Raw genomic sequence first — 19,885 nt, forward strand, 5'->3', positions numbered from 1 at the left:
GTTGAGGATTAATCTCCCTCGATTGATAAAAAAATAAAGAGTTTATTCAACAAAAAAGAAGTATTCTTTTAGTTTTTACCCTACATTGAAAGCAAAAGGCAAAAAAAAAAAAAAAAAGACAACTATCTTCAATATTTGAAAAATAAGGCAAATCTTAAATTTGAGCTATTCAATTTTGTTCTTTTTTTATGATTTAAATCACTATAGCAAAATAGCATATTAAAAGTTTAAAATTAATAGGTAGTTCAACAATTGTTTTCTTATTCCCTTTACACTTTAATATAAAGAGAAAATGGCTTTCAAATTAGAAAGAATTAAAAAAATATATAAAAAAGAAGAATGAATTACCATTAATTCATCATAATATTAATTCATCATTCTCATCAAGCATTTCCTTGAGTTAAATCTCGAATTATTCAAAAAAAAAAAAACAGTATTATTCATACATGTTGGCTGAGAGCAAATGAGAAGCCTTCTATAAAATATCCTCCATGGTCATATCATGTACTATCTGCTCAAACCATTTAACCATGATAGTATCACATTAGCACCTTTTTCCCATGAACAGTCCAACATTATGTCATGGGCAACTCCTTCAATACAAATTGGTGACACATCATAGAACCTGCCTGTTTCCCTCAGTCCTTCAGGGTCCTACAAGATATATTGATCTATAAACAGGGGGTAAAGGGTCCAAAAATGATGAAAAAGGTCAAAGCAAAGTTTCAGGCATTTAATTTTTCTGGTTATGCATATTATTCTCATATGTTTGCGGAATTTGGTATGGGATCAGAGGAAACAATATGCAGTAAACTTGGAAGGGAATAGATCATATGCTGAAGATGGGGATTACCACTATGAAGTCATCTTTTGCACCCAGAACAAGAACTTCAGTGGAAGATTTGGTCATTTTCGGCACTGGAAGAGATGCATTCAGCTTCCTAAGATCAAACAACGGCATCCTTGAGCTTTCTTTCATTAGCTCCTGGTAACTGAAAGAAAACAAATATAATCAAAGCTGGCATGCAGTACGACAGAATACAAGAAAAGGATTGGGGGAACTAGGTTTTAATCTAGAAGACATTTTCTTCAGTACATCAAATAAAAATTTTTTTATTGGCCCATGGTTTTATACCCTTCTAGCAAGTTTAGCCGTTAGACAAATGGAATGCAAAATGAATAATCAAAACTTTTTGATGTCCTGTAACTTAGAGAAGAATGACAGCAAGTCATAGTGTATGCCACATGAAAAGCGCTGGGAATTTCAGGCAAACACAAACACTCCATGATGACACACTTCTCCCAGCACAGAAGAATGATAAATCTATCTGAAGGGCAGATGTGTTCTTAAGAGTTAAGTTTACACTCCATGATTATGAGGTTTAAAATTCAAACTTGTCAAGCAATTCATGTAAAAAGTTAGGACATTTTCCCGAAACTGGAATACACATGCAAAAATCGTAATCCATAATACTAAGCATCGTAAATCAAGCATCCATATTGAAGACACTAAACATAGTCACGATATATTTGTAGTTGACTCTTGCCCTTTTACACTCCCTCTTGGCTTAACACGAGCTTAGTCAATAACTCAGACCTACACAAATTGTTTGATGTACTTAGGGTAATAGGCCACCGGTGTACACATTGTAGTGCTATGGTAACGACGTCGCAAAGTACTGATTTTAGACGTTAATTTCCTACAGTGGCATGCGGTGGTTGGTAAAATAACTTCATGAGTTTTCTAATGCAGAAGATCCATTGAGGTGGTAACTGTTGAGCATAAAATTCATGTCATTGCTTACTAAGTGTAAACAGTAAATTCATATTCAGTTACTGAGAAAATTTAGAAAACCATACTTGATATTTCACATAATATTTTACAAGGAAGACGTGCCTCCTTCATGCTGAAGGATGTTGCCTTATATAAGCATTATAAGACCAAATAATAACAAACTAGTCACTATCGACGATAATGATCTAACAGTTACAAGATTCCTATACCTTTATTAAAGGCTTATATAATAAGACTAAAAGTTATATAATTGGTGCACATTTTCCTAAAAGTGAAAGCAAAAAATAAAAAGGGAGGGAATTTGATTCTTTTTGTTCCTTTTGAGATAATATTACTTTTGAGGAGAGTATTGGATTCCTTTATTCTATATCCTGATACGACAACGTATTGGTGACATGACCTTTAACATTATTTGAATTTTATAAGCCTTGAATTTTGGGCTTTCATGGGCTGTTTTTTGCGAAGTTGGGCCTTGCTTGTCTTGGGGGAATAGGCCATTCTTGATTTGTTATGGTAAGTATCTCTTGGACTATTCTCCATAGTTCTAGCCACGGAGTGTTCCATTTGCTCCTGAAGTTAAGATGTTGGTTCAGTCAACCCTTGCTAGAAGGTATATTTGTCTGTCAAAATGGCACATATCCATCTTGAAGAATCTGTTTGGGTTGAAACCAAAGTCCTGATCATTTGTCCAGTATGGATTGTAAGAAAAATATTTTGCTACGGAAGGGAGCATTAAGGGTAGATTCACATGTTTGAGATGTAAAGGCTTATATCTCCAATCATTTCAATTCCACCATTGGGAGTGGTTGTCAGTGTAGATTCGTAGATGTAGCTTCAATTTTTTGGGCATATCCCATGGGATAGTTGTAACATCCCGTACTCTCGTTTAGCCGTCAACAAGACCTTATTGATAAAATAAAAAATCACTTGATGTAAATTAAAGATCGAAAAGCGAGTACGAGTGAGAAGAACATTTTGAAATAAAATATTATTTTATTTTATAAATAAATAATATTAAAATATTAATATTTTATTGATTATCGAAATTAGTCATGAAAGAACGTTCTATAACTAATTTAAATGGGGGAGAAAAAATACGAATGAATTTTGGAGATAAATGACGTATGTGAAACCATGTGATTTTATTAAATAGAGCTAACGCGAGTAAATCAATATTTAAATATTACGATGATACCGCGTTGAAAAACAATTTTGATATTTTAGTTGTACACGTGTAAGAAAAGGAAGATAGAAAGAAATTAGAAGTTTTACACGTGTCGGAAGGACCAATTTTAAAATACGAAAATTTGAAGATTGTGTAGCAAATACAAGAAAGTTGAAAATTTGTATGTAAATTTTATTATTTTGAGAAAATAAAATAAATAAATAATGAAGTAAATGATAAAACAATAAATAAATAAAAAGTAATTGGGAGTGGAAGGAGGTTGGAAGGGTCGTCCACATGAATAAAAAAAAAAAAAAAAAACAAAGATAAGGAAGTAAGTGAAGGATCGACCATACAAAAATAAAAAGAGAAAAGACAAGACTAGTTGGGCAACTGCCCATGTGACCTATTTAGGAGTCAAATAAATATTTATTGTAACACCTCGTACCCTTGTTTAGCCGTCAATAAGACTTTATCGATAAAACGAAGAGTCACTTGATGTAAAATAAGAGTCTGAAAACCCAAAGAGATTTTTGTCTCAAATAGGAAATCAAATAAAATCCATGGTCCCTATACCACGTAATAACCTTCGTGAGCCTCACTCCATCGGATCCCACATGCCATGGCAGTCTCAACGATGTTGGTCGACATCGAAAAATCAAGCGATCACAACCGCAAAATCATCTGGTGGCCTAGCCACGCATACATATATCATACGCAGTGGTCCTTGCCACGCCTAACCGCCCGTCAGTGATCCAAAGGTCCTCTAACTAGAGCTCACTCGTGCACGAGGGTCACACTTAACCGAAGTGACAACCGACCTACTCTCGAATCTCTCGGTTTGTAAAACCATTTTGAAATTGTGTTATGTCCTCAAAAGCTCGTCTTAAAATTATTTTCAAAGCATTCAACACAGGGTATGATAAAATCCATTATCATTTTCATAAAATAAAATTTGTGCATGAATTTCGAAACAACTCGCATGGTGAATAAGCATTATAATCATGGATGCACACTGCACAAATATAAGGCACAGATTTTGAGGCAAAACAGTGCGAAAGGCTTGTTTCCTGATTTTCAAAACTCTTTAAATATAATTTATACATATATATATATATATTCAAAACGATTTCTAAACATAATTTGTAACCACAATTTCCTAAGATTGCTACCAGCACATGCTATCCACAATTTTCGTGTTTAAAATAAATCATACGTATAGGTATATATTTACAAAAATTTTAAAATTGACACCCCCTTACTCACCTCACAATAGCGGGATATTGCATCGCTATTTCTACTTGCTGACCGCTCGTTATTTCCTTTGGCACGCCACTATAGTGCACTATCTTTATTTTAACACTTCCAAATTGGGTTAAGTTGGCTCAAGTTTCCATCTTTATTTCCTCTTTTAGACTTTTCTTTCCTTGTTGCCATTGGGCCCTTCTCATGGGCTTTTTCCATTTCTCCTTGGGCTATGCCCACTCCCCCTTTTTTTTTTCTTTCTTTTCCCTCCTTTCTCTCTCACCGCCAACGACACTTCCTTCCTCTCTTTCTCACCGCCGGCAGCACCCCAAAACTCAACTTCCTTTTTTTTCTTTCCTCAAAATCCAACAGCAAACTCAACTTTCTTTTCCCCTTAAAATTTACAACAAAACTCTCCTCTTTTTACTCCTTTAAGTGGCAGCACACAACCTCTCTTTTCCAACCTTATCTTTCTCTCTTTTTCCTTCCTTTCTTTCTTCCTCCTTCCTCTTCTTCTCCCCTTTTGGTCGACCTTCTTTCTTTTTTTTATTTCTCCTTAAAAGCTGATGGTTAGAAAAGAAAAAAAAATGAATTTCACGTGGAAGGGGGAAAAAGAACGAAAATGATAACTTTTTGTCCTTATCTCCCTCTCATTCATTCAATCTTTTTCTTCTTTTTTACTCCTTGCCGGCCCTTACCATCTTTCATCATGAAAAAAAAATATTTATTTGACTCCTAAATAGGTCACATGGGCAACTGCCCAACTAATCTTGTCTTCTCTCTTTTTATTTTTGTATGACCGATCCCTCACTTTTTTATCTTTGTTTCTTTTTTTTTTCTTTATTCACGTGGTGGACCCTTCCAACCTCCTTCCACTCCCAATTCCTTTTTATTATTTTATTGTTTTATCATTTACCTCATTATTTGTTTATTTTATTTCCTCAAAATAATAAAATTTACATACAAATTCCCAACTTCCTTGTATTTGCTATACAATCCTCAAGTTTTCGTATTTTAAAATTAGTATTTTCGACACTTGTAAAAATTCTAATTTCTTTCTATCTTCTTTCTCTTACACGTGTACAATCAAAATATCGAAGTTGTTCTTCAACGAGGTATCACCGTAATATTTAAATATTGACTTACCAGCGTTAGCTCTATTTAATAAAATCATGCGATTTCACTTACGTCATTTATCTCCAAAATTCATTTGTACTTCTTCTCCCTCACTTAAATTAGTCATAGAACCTTCTTTTATGACTAATTTTGACAAATAATAAAATATTAATATTTTAATATTATTTATTTATAAAATAAAATAATATTTTATTCCAAAATGTTCTTACTCGTATCCGTTTTTTGACCCTTAATTTACATCAAGTGACTCTTCGTTTTATCAATAGGGTCTTATTGACGACTAAACAAGGGTACGAAGTGTTACAATAGTGTTGCCATGGATTCTCTTGGAGATATGGGTATCTTTCTTCAGGGATGGTTTTGTCATTCATGTTGCAAAGAAGGTCAAGCAATTCTTTGTAAAGTTGTTTCCTTGTGAAGCGTTTTCATAAAGAGGAAGTGGGGAAGAAGTGTAAGGTGTAACAAATGGTTTGAATCCTTATGAAGTAAAAAGTCTTTCAAAGATGATGATAGTAAAACTGTATGGGTCACTAATGTGGGTTTTGAGAAGTATTCGCCACATTTCCAAAGGATAGAACCATTTGAGAAATGTTGAGAGGTTTACTGATTAGAACCTCTCTATGATGGCCCACTTGAGATTGAAAGTGGGGAACTCGATAACAATGCTATGGAGCTGGCAAAGTTACCATATAAATGGTAGTAGACTTTTTAGGAAATTGGCATAATAGGGAATACGAAAGAGATGGAGGAAAAGATATTTGTGATCTATATCAATTGGTCTAATTGCTTAGTCCCCATGCCTAATGATGAGACTACTTTGATAATGGAAGAGCTTGTCTCTTACCCTGGTGAGTTTTGACGAGGAAAAACAATATACTCCAAACTAATGTAAGTAACCATTATTGGTCCGCAATATTACTTGAAGAGTCCAATTGACAAAGAAAAGTACGTGGATACAAAAATGGAAAGTTTAAAGACTCGAAAATCCACTACCACTCCATTTTTAAGGAGATTCTTGCCGTCAAAAATGGTATTCAGAAGTTCGAGGTTCATCTAATAAGCCATCATTTCACTGTGGAATCAAACATGTCAACCTTTGAGCACATGCTTAACTTCAGAAAGAAAACTCTTCCTAATGCACAACTATTATGCTGGGCGCAATGATTTTCACAGTATTCTTTTTCCTTCAAGCATATAAAAGGTAAAGACAATGTCTTCCTGGATATGCTATCCCGACCAAGTCTTTCTACTCAAAATCACTCCCTCTCTAAAATGCTCTTAGTTATCGCAATGGTTAGACCATTGTTTTGACCATTTGGAGATGCTCCCTCCTTTTTTAAACCTTTTTGTCAACCCCTCATATCTTCCTCATTCGAAAGACCTTCCTGACCTAAAGGAAAACCTTCCCCTTGACGAGCCCCCACTAGAGCTCCTCACTTTAGTTACCACACATTCCTTCCATACTCATGCCTACCCACTCTAAATAAGATATCAAAGTTAGATAATAAGGAGATTTGGTGATTAAACAAGCCAGCCCATAGAAATCCATCTTAGGTATCCATTCATTCACCCACTCCATTTTCCTACCCGGCACTAGATAACTTTCCCAAAAGAGACTCTTTGCTGTCTCTAGTATTTTTGTCACCTGTACTATGTTGCTATTGAGTTTCCATTTGATCTTCTCATGAAAACTCTCCAAAAGTTCTAGGACAGCATTTTAGGCCCAACAAGCACATCCTTGATCCACACCATGACCACTTCAAACACTTCCTCAATTGGTTCAAACCCATGCCTATTGGAAAAAATGACTCACAATGTATAAAAAATTCCATAAAAGCCACAAATATAATCTCATTGTGTTTCATAGGCTCTACAACTATAAAGATATCATCTAGTATTTCCCTTACACAACCATCCTATCCAGCCAAATATACTACCTCCACAATGAAATTCATATGCATCCTCAAGAGCATCATGAAATATAAAAACAGCTCTGTGAAATGAACAAAGCCATTCTAGTAAAAATCAAGCCCTAGTTTCGTGACTAGCCTTGGAAAGAATATCCTAAAGACTGTCACCCAATTAAGGATAGATAGACAAATCTATCAAGACAAATTTTAAAACCCAACCACCAAACCACTGGATCCTATCTTTGAATTTAATATGTCTAAGCTCAAGCCGGTACAATGGAACCCAAATTGACAGACACCGATCATCCAAGAGCCACAACCAAAAGTCCCAACTAGCTTCAGAGAGACCCAAGACCTCGATGCTTATGATTTTGAAAATGATCCATATGACTTAGGTGAAGATTTTGACCCGGAAGACTTCTCTGTTGATGAGCTATGCATAGAACCGGGTGTAACCAAGGCATCCACTAGCAAAGGCAAAGAAATGCTCCCCGAAGAAGAAATGGAAACAACAAACCGAACCTATGAACAAATTTGTTACTATAACTTCTCCCTTGGAGTAGACAACAACTATCTGAACTTCCCATTTGACAACCTATGAATGCTAAAAATCCAAAGCCCATAAAATCCAAATTATGTTTAATAATGCTAAGTGTCTCAACATGCCACGTCACCAGTGTGTTGTCACATCAAAATAAAGAATTAAGAAATCCAGTGCTCTCCTTAAAAGTAACGTTACCTCAAAAGAAGTAAAATGAATTAGATTCCTTCTTCTTTTGTCTTTATGCTTTTGTTTTTATCTTTTGCTTTTACTTATAGAAAAATATGTATCAATTATGTAACCTTTTAGTCTTATCATGTAAGGCTTTAATAAATAAAGGCATAGGAATCTTGTAAGTGTCATATTACTATTATTGATAGTGACTAATTTATTCTTATTTGGTCTTATAACGCCTATATAAGGCAACTCCTTCAGTATAAAAGAGGCACGTCTTTTTTTACTTGTAAAATATTGTGTGACACATCAAGTATAGTTATCTAAATTTTCTCTCTTTGACTACTCTCTCCTCTAAATTCGTAACTGAGTATGAATCCACTGCTCATATTTAATAAGCAATGATATAAGTCATATGCTCTGCAATTGCCACCTCAATAGGTCCTTTGCGTCAAAAAACTTATGAAGTTATTTTACTGACCACCGCATGCCACTATAGGAAATTAACACTAAAGGCTGGTACTTCGCGGTGTTATTACTGTAGCACGACAGCGTGCACACCATGACCTTATTACCCTAAGCACATCATACAGTCCGTATAGGTTTGAAACCTTGACTGAACCTGTGTTAAGCTAAGAGGACATGTAAAAAGGCGAAAGCTGACTACAACCATATCCTGACTATGTTTAGTGCCTTTAATATGGGTGCCCAGTTTACAAAGTTTAGAGCTATGGACTACGATTTCTGTGTGTGTACTCCGCTTTCTAGCATCAATCCCTCCTCTTTGCTATCACTTTAACTTCACCCATGGGAATCTCATTCCCATGAGGAGGGGTGGTAATGTTACTTTTCAAAGTACTGGGAAAGTAACTAATTTCTTTTGAATTGAGATGCTCAACAGCCTCTTTCTTACATTCTCGTTTAATTAACTAATTTAATTATAAAAAGCATGCAAATCTCGTTTAATTAATTAACTAACGAAATAGATAATTAAATAAACAAATTAACTAATTTAATCTCTAAAACTTAGCTAATTTAATTATAAAAGCATGCAAGTGTATTAAACTTGTATTTTGATATATAAGCATAATTTAAGAAATTAACATCACATTCCCAATAAAGAACTTGTAAATCAAACACTGTAATATTATCTTTTTAAGAGTTGAATTAGCACTTTCTCATATATACTAAATGCTACAATGTTTTTTTTCTACTAATTTAACCCAACAATCACCTTCCATTGGAAAGTTGATGTAGTAAAGCACCAAATGCCAGATAAGAGTCATATCCTATAACATCTATGCAGAAAAACAATTATGAATATTCACATTTCCTTACTTGTTAACTTCAGAATCTCATTTGCTGTATAAACATCTTATATAAAGTCTGAAAATGGGCAGACAGATATCCAGATACCAGAAAAAAAAAAAAAGACACTCATTATTTTGTGAATTCACCTTCAAAATGTCTTTTACACAAATAGATTCTCAAGTTAATTCTATATTAAGTTGATATTGTTGAGGTTATAGACATCTTTATCTTATTCAAAATTACCAATATGACTTCGGTTTGCATTATTGGTAGTTTATTTCACTATAAAGTTTGAATGAAACACGATTGTACGAAGAAGCTTATTTGTTACCATTAACAATTCCAAACAACAGAAAGCAACCAATGCTCATAGATGTAAATAGATGGCCAATGTACAAACCGTAGCACCAGATTATCTTCCATTTTAGAAGAGAAAAAGGTCTCTCTACAAAGAGATACCGAAGTTTGAAAAGCTTTAGCAGCTAGGCTACGAGTCACCTGCTCAGGAGATTGAACAAATCCTTGTCAAGCATTTAAGGTTTCATATGTATATTCTTCATGAAAGTTAAGGCAGGAGAAAAAGAAGTAGGATATCACAAAAAACTATTACCATTTTATCAATCAGAGAAGGATGTGTTTCTCTTGTGGTATTTTTTCTTTCCGTTATTTATTTATTTCTAAATTTCAATCATGGGATGTCCTCAATATAAAAATGCAGAATCTCTAATTAATCTTTCCCTGACCCTGTGGAAAAATACAGCTTGCAAAATCTAAAATAAAATATTGAGAACAGCAGCATAGTTTCAGAGCTTGTAAAGCCTATTGGAAGAATAAAATGCAGATTCAAGTTCCTTTATACCCATAAACCTAGTCTGAATGAATGAACCTGAAAAGACTAGGGGGTTGAGATATGTTTTCATATTGGTGTCCTCAAAATGTAAAAACAGTTACCTTAAAAGCAGCAATGGGTTTGGTAAAGAGATACCGCCACACTAAGCCACTGAGCAAAATAAGGAATGTGAGGCATGGGCAGTTACTTTCAAAATAAAGAAGAGTGTAAACTTTTGTAGCATGGTAAGTCACCTATTACCAGAGGGGGGAACAGAGCAGACTAAAACAGCACCTGTGAGTTTGGGGTACAAAGTGTCCATTTCTAGATACATGCAATCAGCATAAGAAGACAGTCAGTATAAGGAAATTCTTTCTTCAAACCACTAAAAAAATCAACATCAAATCATGAAAGATAGGCTTTTAGATCTATAAGACTCACTTCACAAGACCTACCTCAAAGTTGAAACACATGTCATGGTCTAAATTTTATATAAGGTCATGCATTATTACCTTGAGGCACAAGCTAGATTCTAGACAAGAACCCTAGTCAGTCAAATGATTTCTAAAGATTAGCTTAAATATTCTACCCAATATTTCTACAGTTTTTCAAACTCATGAACAAATAGTAAGACGATTCACATGACATCAGGAAGTGTGAATCACCCTCTGGAACACTTTCACAATATTAAGCAGAGGCAAAGAACTTTACTACGACAATGTCACAATCATACCAAACTATTGCCTATGCCTCATTGATCGATTAGTCCTCACTTTCTCGAATATTGTGAACCACCCATATGTACATACTTACCAAAAGATTGTTCATTTCTCATATTTGCAATATAATACTGGATGATAAGCCCTCCAAATGAGTGCCCAAGTAAGACTGGTGGCGAGCTGAGGTTCCTTTGGATGAAGTCAGCAACATCACCTGCATGTGTCTACAGATTATGAGTGAACGGCATATTAGAAGAGGATCTCCTTTAGTCTAATCAATAATGTTCAAAAGAGTCAAAGAAGGCAATATCAAAGTTATTTTTTGAAAGCAACTATTTTCTGGCAAAAGGCAAAATACCTGAAGAGAACCGGCAACAGTACCAGAAGGTGCATCACTTTCACCCTGCCCTCATGCAGCAACAATATTCCAAATCAGTACCAAATTTGCAAAAAAAAGTTGCTTAAAAATGAAATTTTGTAAATATGCCATAGCGAAACTAAGAGGATTGTTAGTCAAGCTTTGATAATTTTATAACCAAACACCTCAGCTTTCAAACTTTTTTTTTTGAAAAGTAGCTTTCAAATTATTAAAGAGAGAAAACTTAGGAGTTGTAGTCAGTCACTCAGTCTAATAAAGGATGTGGAGATGATGCTCTTGGTAGATGAAACATGGTCCAAGAGGATTTTAATTGTGAAAGTGGACAACAAGAGCATTACTATCCAATGGTCAAAGGGAAAACATCCAATTGATTTTGCTGTGATGTCTACTACTTCTCTGTGAAAAGAATTATTAAGGAAGAGTTCATTTATCTGAAAGCATAATAATACTAAGGACACTTAATTGCAATTAATATACCTTAGGAAATGCAAGATCGTAGCTGCAAAGCCCATCTCTTGATGACAATTTTAGGCATTAAACCATTCAGTTTATAGAGTAATATACTTGCATTTCATTCACCTTAGCATTTTAGAACTGACTGTTTAAGTTTTCTTACAAAAAAAAAAGAAGGAAATGAAAAGATTTATACCACATTGCCCTAAAATTGGCCTTCATCTCAGTGAACTATAGGGCGATGGAGATAGGTGCAGTTGCAATTACTACTGTTTACCCTAAAATGTAAAATCTAAGCTCTAGGGAGGTGTAGATTTCAAGCTTTCAGCATAAAGCAAAACATTGAGCTTTCAAAAAAATTGAGAAATATGACCTGAGCAAGCAAACTAGGAGCATAGCAATCAAAGCCAGAAGCAGAGAAGAAAGGTAACCAACATTCAGCCCAACACCAAGCTGCATGGTAACTTCCATGAACAAAAACCAAAGTTGGGCTCTTTGTCTCATCTGGGTCTTTTTCTTTCACACTCTTCTGCACAATAACCTCCATGTTCAGACCAGAAGGAAGCTGATGGAAAATACGTGCCTGCCCTTGTTTCAGCTCATATGGAACTCTCATTTTCTGCGTTTTGTTTAGGATAGCAAAGGGCTGGAAGGTCATTTTAGGAGTAGATTGGAGATGGAAGGTGGATTGGATTGACAGAAGAATGGCCATTGCTGAGAAAATTGAGCTTGCCCTTGGTATTGGGCACAACAGTTGTCCCGTGTAGTAATTTTATCTCATCTGGACTCTGTTAGTGTGGTCTTGTTTCTTGATTTACCTACTTCTTCTTGGGTGTGCAAATTTTCCTGTAGATGAAGTAATTACCTTGGCAGTAAGTCAGGACTCATAGTCTTAGACAATGCAGTCAATTTGCGCTGTTTCACACAGATTTCATTTGAGCTTATCTTAACCTTAATTATTAGATTCAGCAGAATAAATAAAACCCATAAATTAACATAAACTTTTGACAAAATCCATACGATGGTAGCAATTTTTTTTTCTTACAATTTACATAAAAATCTCTTTCTTTTCTTATCTGAATAAAAATTGTTCCATAATTTGTTTTAATTGGGACTTATGAATAATGTTATGATAATGAATTATACTTGAGCTGTATTGTCTTTTATATCATAATGATCCCTCTATTAAACTTATTTCTTTTTTTGAAGAACATTTTATATTCAACTATTAAATCTATTTTTGTGCATGTGAATTTATTTTCCCTTTATTAAAAAATGGTAAAAACATTTATATTGAGTGATAAGTTTTCATGATGCATTGGATGTTGGTTTGTTAAATCAAAATTTATTGAGTGATACTCCAAGTCCTCTTCTCTCACTCTGGAATTTTGATGCCTTTCATAAAATTTAGAAAGGACAAAAGAGAGAGAGAGAAGAGAAATTATCTTTTATCCAATACTTACAATTGTAAAAACAGAGGATATGTAACTTAATCATCATTGGAGGATATCATGTACATTCCATTTAAGTACTCAGTGCAGAAACTGCTGGTCAAGGAAAGGGGAAGAAAATCAAAGAGAAGGGAATTCCTTATTTTCCAGTTTCCAAATTCAATTGAATGACAATAGAAAACGGCTCCTCGGTAGCAGTCCTAACTGTCCCAGAAACCAAAGAGCAAATCCTATGAATCGACGAATGTTCCTTTAGAAAATGCCAGTATAGCTAAAGTTCGACCGGACTGCTGAGAGAGGAAACTCCGACAAGTACTTGACCTCAGACTTGATACCATAACAAAGAAAAGAAAAGAAAAAGTTGGGGTTATAATTTAAGCAATTAAGCCTAGGAACTTTTGCAATACAGGAAGGTATAGCTGTGGAACTGTATGCAAAACTAAGAGGTGTAGATGAATTAGATGTGTTGATGAATGATAAATATGTACATAATCCAAAGTACTGCAAGAGAAAATATGCCAACTATCCAAAGTATGATCAATCTACCACACTTTACATTTTGTTACCAGATTGCAAAACTGTAAATTCAGAGGTTTCTATAGTCAATTTCCCAAATATTAAAAAATAAATGTCAATAGAAGTTGAAGTAAGAGATATGCGATGCTCGCTCAATTGATTATTATACTAACTAGATACACTAAGTAGAGAAAAAAAAATTGATGAATAAATGAATAGGAAACAAAACACAAGCCTGGTATCTTTGAACATGAAATAAGTTTGAATTTAACAAAACATAAAAAGGAGAGAGGCTACAGAAATTTGACTACAGCTGATCTACCAGAAAAAATTGTAGACATAACTCTGAGATTTTGTCACCATCTCTGACTCCATGAAACTCTTCACAAGTGCTCTAAAATAGAAACAAACAAGAAAACCTCCCTCCAGAATGGGACAAGATAGGGGCTTTTTATGGAGACTGGTATTGGATCCCTTAGGTTTCCTAACTGTTTCGAACTTAAGAACTTCATGTTCCATGTAAAGCCCCTACAGGACTTACTTTAAACTCAATTTGCACATTCGTAGAAAATGTATTTATCTTTATTTGTAATCTCGGAAACCACTTGAGGCCATTGCATTCATGTGATTTTAAGACTTTGAAACCTGTTTCGGCTTTGGCATTTTGCATGCCACATAATGCATTTTCTTTTGTCTTTAGTTGAAGTCTTGGGGATGTCTTAGGGCCATAATTTTTATGTGCATTTTCAGGCTTTTTTTTAAAGTTTGTTTTGGCATTGTTTCTCTTGCAGATAAGGAACATTTTCAGCCAAAAGTCAAGCTTCAAACGCTCATGTGAACATCATGGTCTCAAGTCATTCACAGTGGCCCCAGTAGAAAACAAAAACTCTAGTTTCAAAGTTGCAAAACTGAAAGACAATGTGCACATGAAGTTCTTATGTAAGATGTGAAGATTAAAAGAAGGGAGGTGGCAAGCAGGGGACAATTTTAGCCGACATTCCCGAGCTGCAAAAAGTCAAGTGAATCATTGTCTCAAACTCTCAATTCATACCCAAAATCCCCCTAAATCTCAAGACAGTGCCCGGTGAGTTTCTGACATGCCAAATGAAGATCGAAGCCTGAACTCTTCCAAAAATGCCTTCTTGGACGAAAGATTAGGTGAGTAAATTTGGTATTTCTTAACGTAATTTGTACATAAATTGCTAAACAAAGCAAGTTTTATGTAATCTTGGTGAAATATAGTTCCTTCTATGGTTCATGCCACAATTCTTTTAACCTTATTTATCATTCAAGCATATAGCATCATTTCCCCTTTAATCCCACAGTTGAATGATAATCATTCATTCATTGCTTCACATTTATCATATTATTACTGTAATTTATCATTAGTTCATTCCACTTGCAGAAACAGTCATTTATCCAAATTTTATATATATGTAAGTTTATTGTTCCTTATTGAGGCCTCTAAAAATCATAAATTCTGCATTAAAAAAAAAACTAAATTGAAGGGAAAATTAAAAAAAAAAAGAATTCAAAGATTGAACAGTTCACTTAATTAACAGTAAAAGAAGTGAAAAGAGTAAAAAAACTTGAAAATTTTGAATAAAAATAATAAAAAACAAATTGTGTTGAGAATTACCTTCGTAACTTCTCGTCTGATATGAATAGCAGCAAAACTGACTGTTAAAGATTTAGGAAATCAGTTAGGGGTTTTGAGGGAGAGAGAGCAAATACTATTGAGGAAGAGACGCGGAGGGCCAGGGGCGGGAAAACAACCGCGCTGGCTTGCGCTTTCCTGGTTTTTATTTTGTTTGTTTTCATAACTTAAAACGGCGACGTTTTGAACCCATTACTGAAAATAATTTTACATAAATTGTAGTGCTATGTTTTTTTCTTAATTGAAATAATACAATATTCGGAACCCAACCTATTGCCTTTGGAACTCTTCCCTTTGATGATCTCATTAGCAACTCGTGCGTGGTTGAATCAACATACATAAATCGGTGAAAGAGAACTTGGGATAATTCTCAACCAAAAGAATTTAAATTATTAAATTAATTTATAATAAATAATGAATTGTAACTTTTACATGATTAACTGGTTTGATTTCGAAACAACTAATGAACTCAGGCTTTCTAATTAAATCCTCAATCAAACAGACTGAAGCACATGTCTTCGTCTGATTCTTCTTCAATTTTCTGCTCCTTGTCCTCAGCAGCAGCAGAGGGAGAAGCAGCAGAGGCTGCAGCATGGCCTCCAACAGCAGCAGCAGCGGCAGCTTCTCCAGAACAAGGCATAGCTGCCAGTTTCTGTCTTCCAGGAGCAATAAGCTCTGCCAAATCCTTTCCATTGACTTGGGACAAAAGCAACTCAATCTTGGCATCACCAGCTTCAACTTCAACAGTCAACCAAAACAGCAGCAACAAACTGAAATCAATAAAGGGTTTTATTTGCTTGTTGTTTTCACTATTTGTTTTTGATTTGATTCAATGAAAATTGCTACCAAGAAAAACTTGACCTATACTTTAGCAGAGTGTTCGGACTTAAAATAGTATATACAACTTAAACTGACCTGCATGATGAAAAATCTCACATTCTCAATAAATCTAGTAGCCTATAATCAAGTCCAAATTTAACATATAGAAACTAAAAGAATAAAGAATACCAGAATCAAGAATGTGCTTCAAATCATCAGCACAAGGGTTGGTATTTCCTCCCAACACGGCCAACAAGTATGCTGCTATCACCTTCATCTTCTTCTACTTGAAAATTATCAGTAAAACTTTTGCAAACACCGAACAAATAAGACAAAAGAGGAGGCAGAGAAGAGTAAGAAAGAGCGAGATAAAGATTAGTCGAGTTACAGAGGATAAGGGGCCTTGGAACCTGGGAATTTATACGGGTTTTAGTTAAATTGGTCAAGGATTAGGACTCTGCCACTTTGGGGTTTGTCAGTCAGGACTGGGGATTTGTTCTCCAAGTCTCCCTGTCAAAACTGAAAATTGTAATTTCCTCTTTTCTTTTCGTATTAGTAATATAGAAATCAGAAGACGGCTTTTGGAGTTATCAGAAGGTGGAGCAGGCTTCGTTTTTCATGCCTTCATCTGGATAGTAATCAGTAAAAGACTATGGCTCAAAAGATCGTAGCAGTACAACAAGGCATTCTCAGAGATTGATTAGTGATGCTACCATTAAGTGTCTAGGAATCACCACGTTATCACCTTGAAACGTTCATGATAGTTTTCTCATTATTCCAGTGTTTGATCTTTTTGTGCAATTGGCCCAGGTTCGGTTATGCTGTAGGAAGAAAAATGTTGTAGCAGACTTTTCGATGCATCAAGGCATCGAGCTACCTGAAGTCAGTTTGAGAATATACTATTAATCAGCTTCTTGACACTTTGTTTTATCATTTTGTACAAGAATTGTTGTTGGTGATATCCATTGCCGACAGGTTGATGTAAATAGAACCTGAATTTTAAAGCTAATGTAATTATGATAACTTTCTTATGCCAAAAAGAAAAAAGAGAAAAGAATGGGACCATAGAGGCATAAGTTCACTATGAATTCAAAATCTAATAATGGGAAACCTGCTTGTAGGGGAAGAAAAAAGTCTTCTATTCTGCTTCACAGGCAATTGCTTCACTTTCTGATTTCCATTCATGAATAGCACTTATCTTTGGGCAAATGCTACTGCCATGTGCTAGAATTGCTGACCCACTGTACTGGTTAAGTTTGGAAAAGGAAGGAATGAAAAAGAAGGCATAGAAGAAGAAAGCCATGAATGTTACCTACTACTACCTTTATTTCCTGAGCTTTACCATATTTTTTGTGAACAAAGAAAAAAGGAAACTTTATACCTTATATATTCCAATGTTTTAACTCCACTTCAAAAATTACAATGGCCCATTCCATTGGATTTATGCTATCTTCTCAGTGGAGCCTACCAAAAGAAATTCAGGATTAGAAAATGAGATCTCCACTTGGAACTCCCATGCGTTTTCAGTTTTACTTGATTGAAAAGCAAAAACAAAATTACTCTAGACCCTACCGTTTTATAATTTGGACATGCTAATAACTCACTAATAAGGTACCCCTATAAATAGAAGTGTCAATCTGTTTATAATTCATTCCATAATTGAGGTCTTTAATTCGTCCAGGATTGAAACTTTCTATAGGGGCGAGTTTAGACTACATCTGCAGGGCTTTAGACCTTCTCAGCCTATGTCAGAAATGGATATCAGCATGGAAATGACAAAGCAGTCTTCCGAGCTGAATTCAACTCTACTGGAGAATTTCAGCATTGCAGACTTCTCACTAGAAACCTTATTGGCCCACCAACTACCTGAATACTCAGCAAGCTGTACTCATGACAACCTTTCCACTACTGTGCTTGCCGGCAGCCTTACTGCAATACCAACAGCTCGAACTGTCACGGTGGATGAGGATGTTTTCATCGAAAGCAAGAAGAGAAAAGCAATGGAACAATCCACCAGCAACTACCAAAGCATTTCTCCAGCAGTTTCCACAACTGAAATCGGAGGAAACACCAGTACCAGGAAAAGGAATGTATGTCCATTTGTTTCTTCAACTCTTCTTTCTCTTACAAATTTTAATTCTCACGTTGATTTGAGCTAAATATTTCTCTTTTACATTTTGATACTTTCAGAGATTAGGCAAAGGGAAGAAAGGAAAGAGCAATGAGAAACAACCAGAGAAAGCAGAGGAAGTAATTCATGTTAGAGCAAGAAGGGGCCAAGCTACTGACAGTCACAGTTTAGCAGAAAGGGTAGGTTTGTACACCTTTGCGGAAAAATATAAATCCATTAGTAGCTTTTTTTTCTTTGGTCTCAGAACGAATGGAAATGTTCTGGAAATAATGAAAAGATCTTTAAACTCTAACATGACCAAGTTTTTTTATCAGGTAAGAAGAGAGAAAATAAATGAGAAAATGAGGTGCTTGCAAGACCTTGTTCCTGGATGCCACAAGGTAAAACTTTCCCAGGTGCAATCATGTTATTTGTTTGAATGAATCTTTACTTAGCTGCGAACATATGTAATTTAACATGAGCCTATGACTGGATTCAACAGACAATGGGGATGGCGGTTATGCTGGACGAGATAATCAATTATGTTCATTCATTACAGAATCAAGTAGAGGTAAATTGAATGTCAAGAAATCATGTATAACCACTTAATGTTTTTAGCTCCAAAGTTAATACTACCAACAATTTTGAACTAATTTTCTTCTTCTTTTTATTTCCCAAATACAGTTTCTTTCAATGGAGCTTGCTGCTGCCAGTTCTGCCTATGACTTGAACTTGGAAACGGAGTGCATCAAAAAGGCACAGGTACACAATTAAGTAACTTCTGAAAGCTATCACCAATAATGAGTTGACAAGCGTTTTTTCCCTCTTTTTAATTGGACACTAGCCAACCTATTAAATGAAGTGTCGTTGTTGAATTGCTTATAGAGAGACCTGAAGGCTGAAATTGAATGTAACGAACTCAGTTGAAAGCTTAAAAAAGACTTGCTGCCAGAACCTGAATAAAGTGTTCTGTCAAAGCCAGAAATATAGTCGAAGTCTAGCCACTTGATTTCACATATGTAATTCACTAAGCAATAACATGAATTGAATATGTGATTAAGGAAACGTAACTAAACTTTTCATGCAAATTCTATGTATATTTAGGTAAGATGAGTGATTGTGGATGTTAAATGATGCAGGGGACAAATTCACATGCGGCACAACAGATGGAGAAATGGGCAAGGGATAGATATGGAGAACAGAATTGCTTCCATTCGACATGGCCACTTTGACTGCACTTTTGGCCCTTACCTTCTTGTTTGCTATAAAGCACATGAATATGCTTCCGACCTCACTTTCCTGCAGATCAAATCTGTTTCCAGATACGTGGCAAATGTTTCCTCCACTTTCCCGCACGTCAAATCTGTTTCAAGTTAGATGTCAATTGTCCTAATGAAATTATCACTATTACGCAAAGGGTTGAGTCCAAAACACATAAGTATATCCCTAACTTTTTGTCTAAATTAAGGGCTTCTATTTCTTGGTTTGTCTCTAAAAATCTATTCGTGGTCTGTAGCACCTTACGCACCGATGATGCGATATCAGCTGGAGCAAGTTAAGTAAGAACTGGCTTTAACAGGACTAGGCTTATGTATTGCTAGTATATTCATGTCCATTTTGTGAAGTATTATGTCAATTTATGATTTGAAACTTGGCTTTTGGCCACTTCCAATA

The 19,885-nt window shown here is 35.1% G+C and overlaps 3 protein-coding genes across 4 annotated transcripts; 1 reads left to right on the forward strand and 2 right to left on the reverse strand.

Moving 5' to 3' along the window:
* Window positions 1–344: 344 nt before the first annotated feature.
* On the reverse strand, window positions 345–15,398 carry LOC18602046 (alpha/beta-Hydrolases superfamily protein). Its single transcript, XM_018119942.2, has 9 exons — window positions 15,265–15,398; window positions 12,032–12,504; window positions 11,185–11,229; window positions 10,921–11,050; window positions 10,362–10,431; window positions 10,230–10,278; window positions 9,679–9,776; window positions 854–992; window positions 345–654 (listed from the first exon to the last, which is right to left on the reverse strand). The coding sequence occupies exons 2-9, from the start codon at window positions 12,368–12,370 to the stop codon at window positions 508–510; spliced, it is 1,017 nt and encodes a 338-aa protein (XP_017975431.2). The 5' UTR covers window positions 12,371–12,504; window positions 15,265–15,398; the 3' UTR covers window positions 345–507.
* A 269-nt stretch (window positions 15,399–15,667) lies between these two features.
* Window positions 15,668–16,973, reverse strand: LOC18602047 (large ribosomal subunit protein P2B-like). Of its 2 annotated transcripts, none has more exons than XM_018119943.2 (2): window positions 16,291–16,378; window positions 15,668–16,020 (listed from the first exon to the last, which is right to left on the reverse strand). In XM_018119943.2, the coding sequence occupies exons 1-2, from the start codon at window positions 16,376–16,378 to the stop codon at window positions 15,773–15,775; spliced, it is 336 nt and encodes a 111-aa protein (XP_017975432.2). In that variant the 3' UTR covers window positions 15,668–15,772. The 2 variants fall into 2 exon arrangements, 1 of the variants encoding a protein (XP_017975432.2); XR_016025889.1 differs by having other exon boundaries at window positions 15,881–16,052; window positions 16,291–16,973.
* A 792-nt stretch (window positions 16,974–17,765) lies between these two features.
* On the forward strand, window positions 17,766–19,885 carry LOC18602048 (transcription factor BEE 3-like). The gene is made up of 6 exons (XM_088805667.1): window positions 17,766–18,191; window positions 18,292–18,411; window positions 18,547–18,612; window positions 18,714–18,782; window positions 18,896–18,973; window positions 19,351–19,885. Exons 1-6 carry the CDS (start codon window positions 17,847–17,849, stop codon window positions 19,441–19,443), a joined length of 771 nt encoding a protein of 256 aa, XP_088661793.1. The 5' UTR covers window positions 17,766–17,846; the 3' UTR covers window positions 19,444–19,885.

Source organism: Theobroma cacao, chromosome 4 (assembly GCF_053813885.1).
Source record: "Theobroma cacao isolate CCN51 chromosome 4, ASM5381388v1, whole genome shotgun sequence".
NCBI classification, from domain to species: domain Eukaryota; kingdom Viridiplantae; phylum Streptophyta; class Magnoliopsida; order Malvales; family Malvaceae; genus Theobroma; species Theobroma cacao.

Coding starts and splice junctions, on each gene's coding strand:
- LOC18602046 (XM_018119942.2), bottom strand. CDS start 12,370: ATGGCCATTCTTCTGTCAATCCAATCCACCTTCCATCTCCAATCTACT. Junction 11,051..11,184: donor CTGTTGCCGGTTCTCTTCAG/GTATTTTGCCTT, acceptor CATAATCTGTAG/ACACATGCAGGTGATGTTGC. Junction 655..853: donor CAAAAGATGACTTCATAGTG/GTAATCCCCATC, acceptor TATATCTTGTAG/GACCCTGAAGGACTGAGGGA.
- LOC18602047 (XM_018119943.2), bottom strand. CDS start 16,378: ATGAAGGTGATAGCAGCATACTTGTTGGCCGTGTTGGGAGGAAATACC. Junction 16,021..16,290: donor GAAGCACATTCTTGATTCTG/GTATTCTTTATT, acceptor TGACTGTTGAAG/TTGAAGCTGGTGATGCCAAG.
- LOC18602048 (XM_088805667.1), top strand. CDS start 17,847: ATGTCAGAAATGGATATCAGCATGGAAATGACAAAGCAGTCTTCCGAG. Junction 18,412..18,546: donor GTCACAGTTTAGCAGAAAGG/GTAGGTTTGTAC, acceptor TTTTTTTATCAG/GTAAGAAGAGAGAAAATAAA. Junction 18,974..19,350: donor AGTGCATCAAAAAGGCACAG/GTACACAATTAA, acceptor TAAATGATGCAG/GGGACAAATTCACATGCGGC.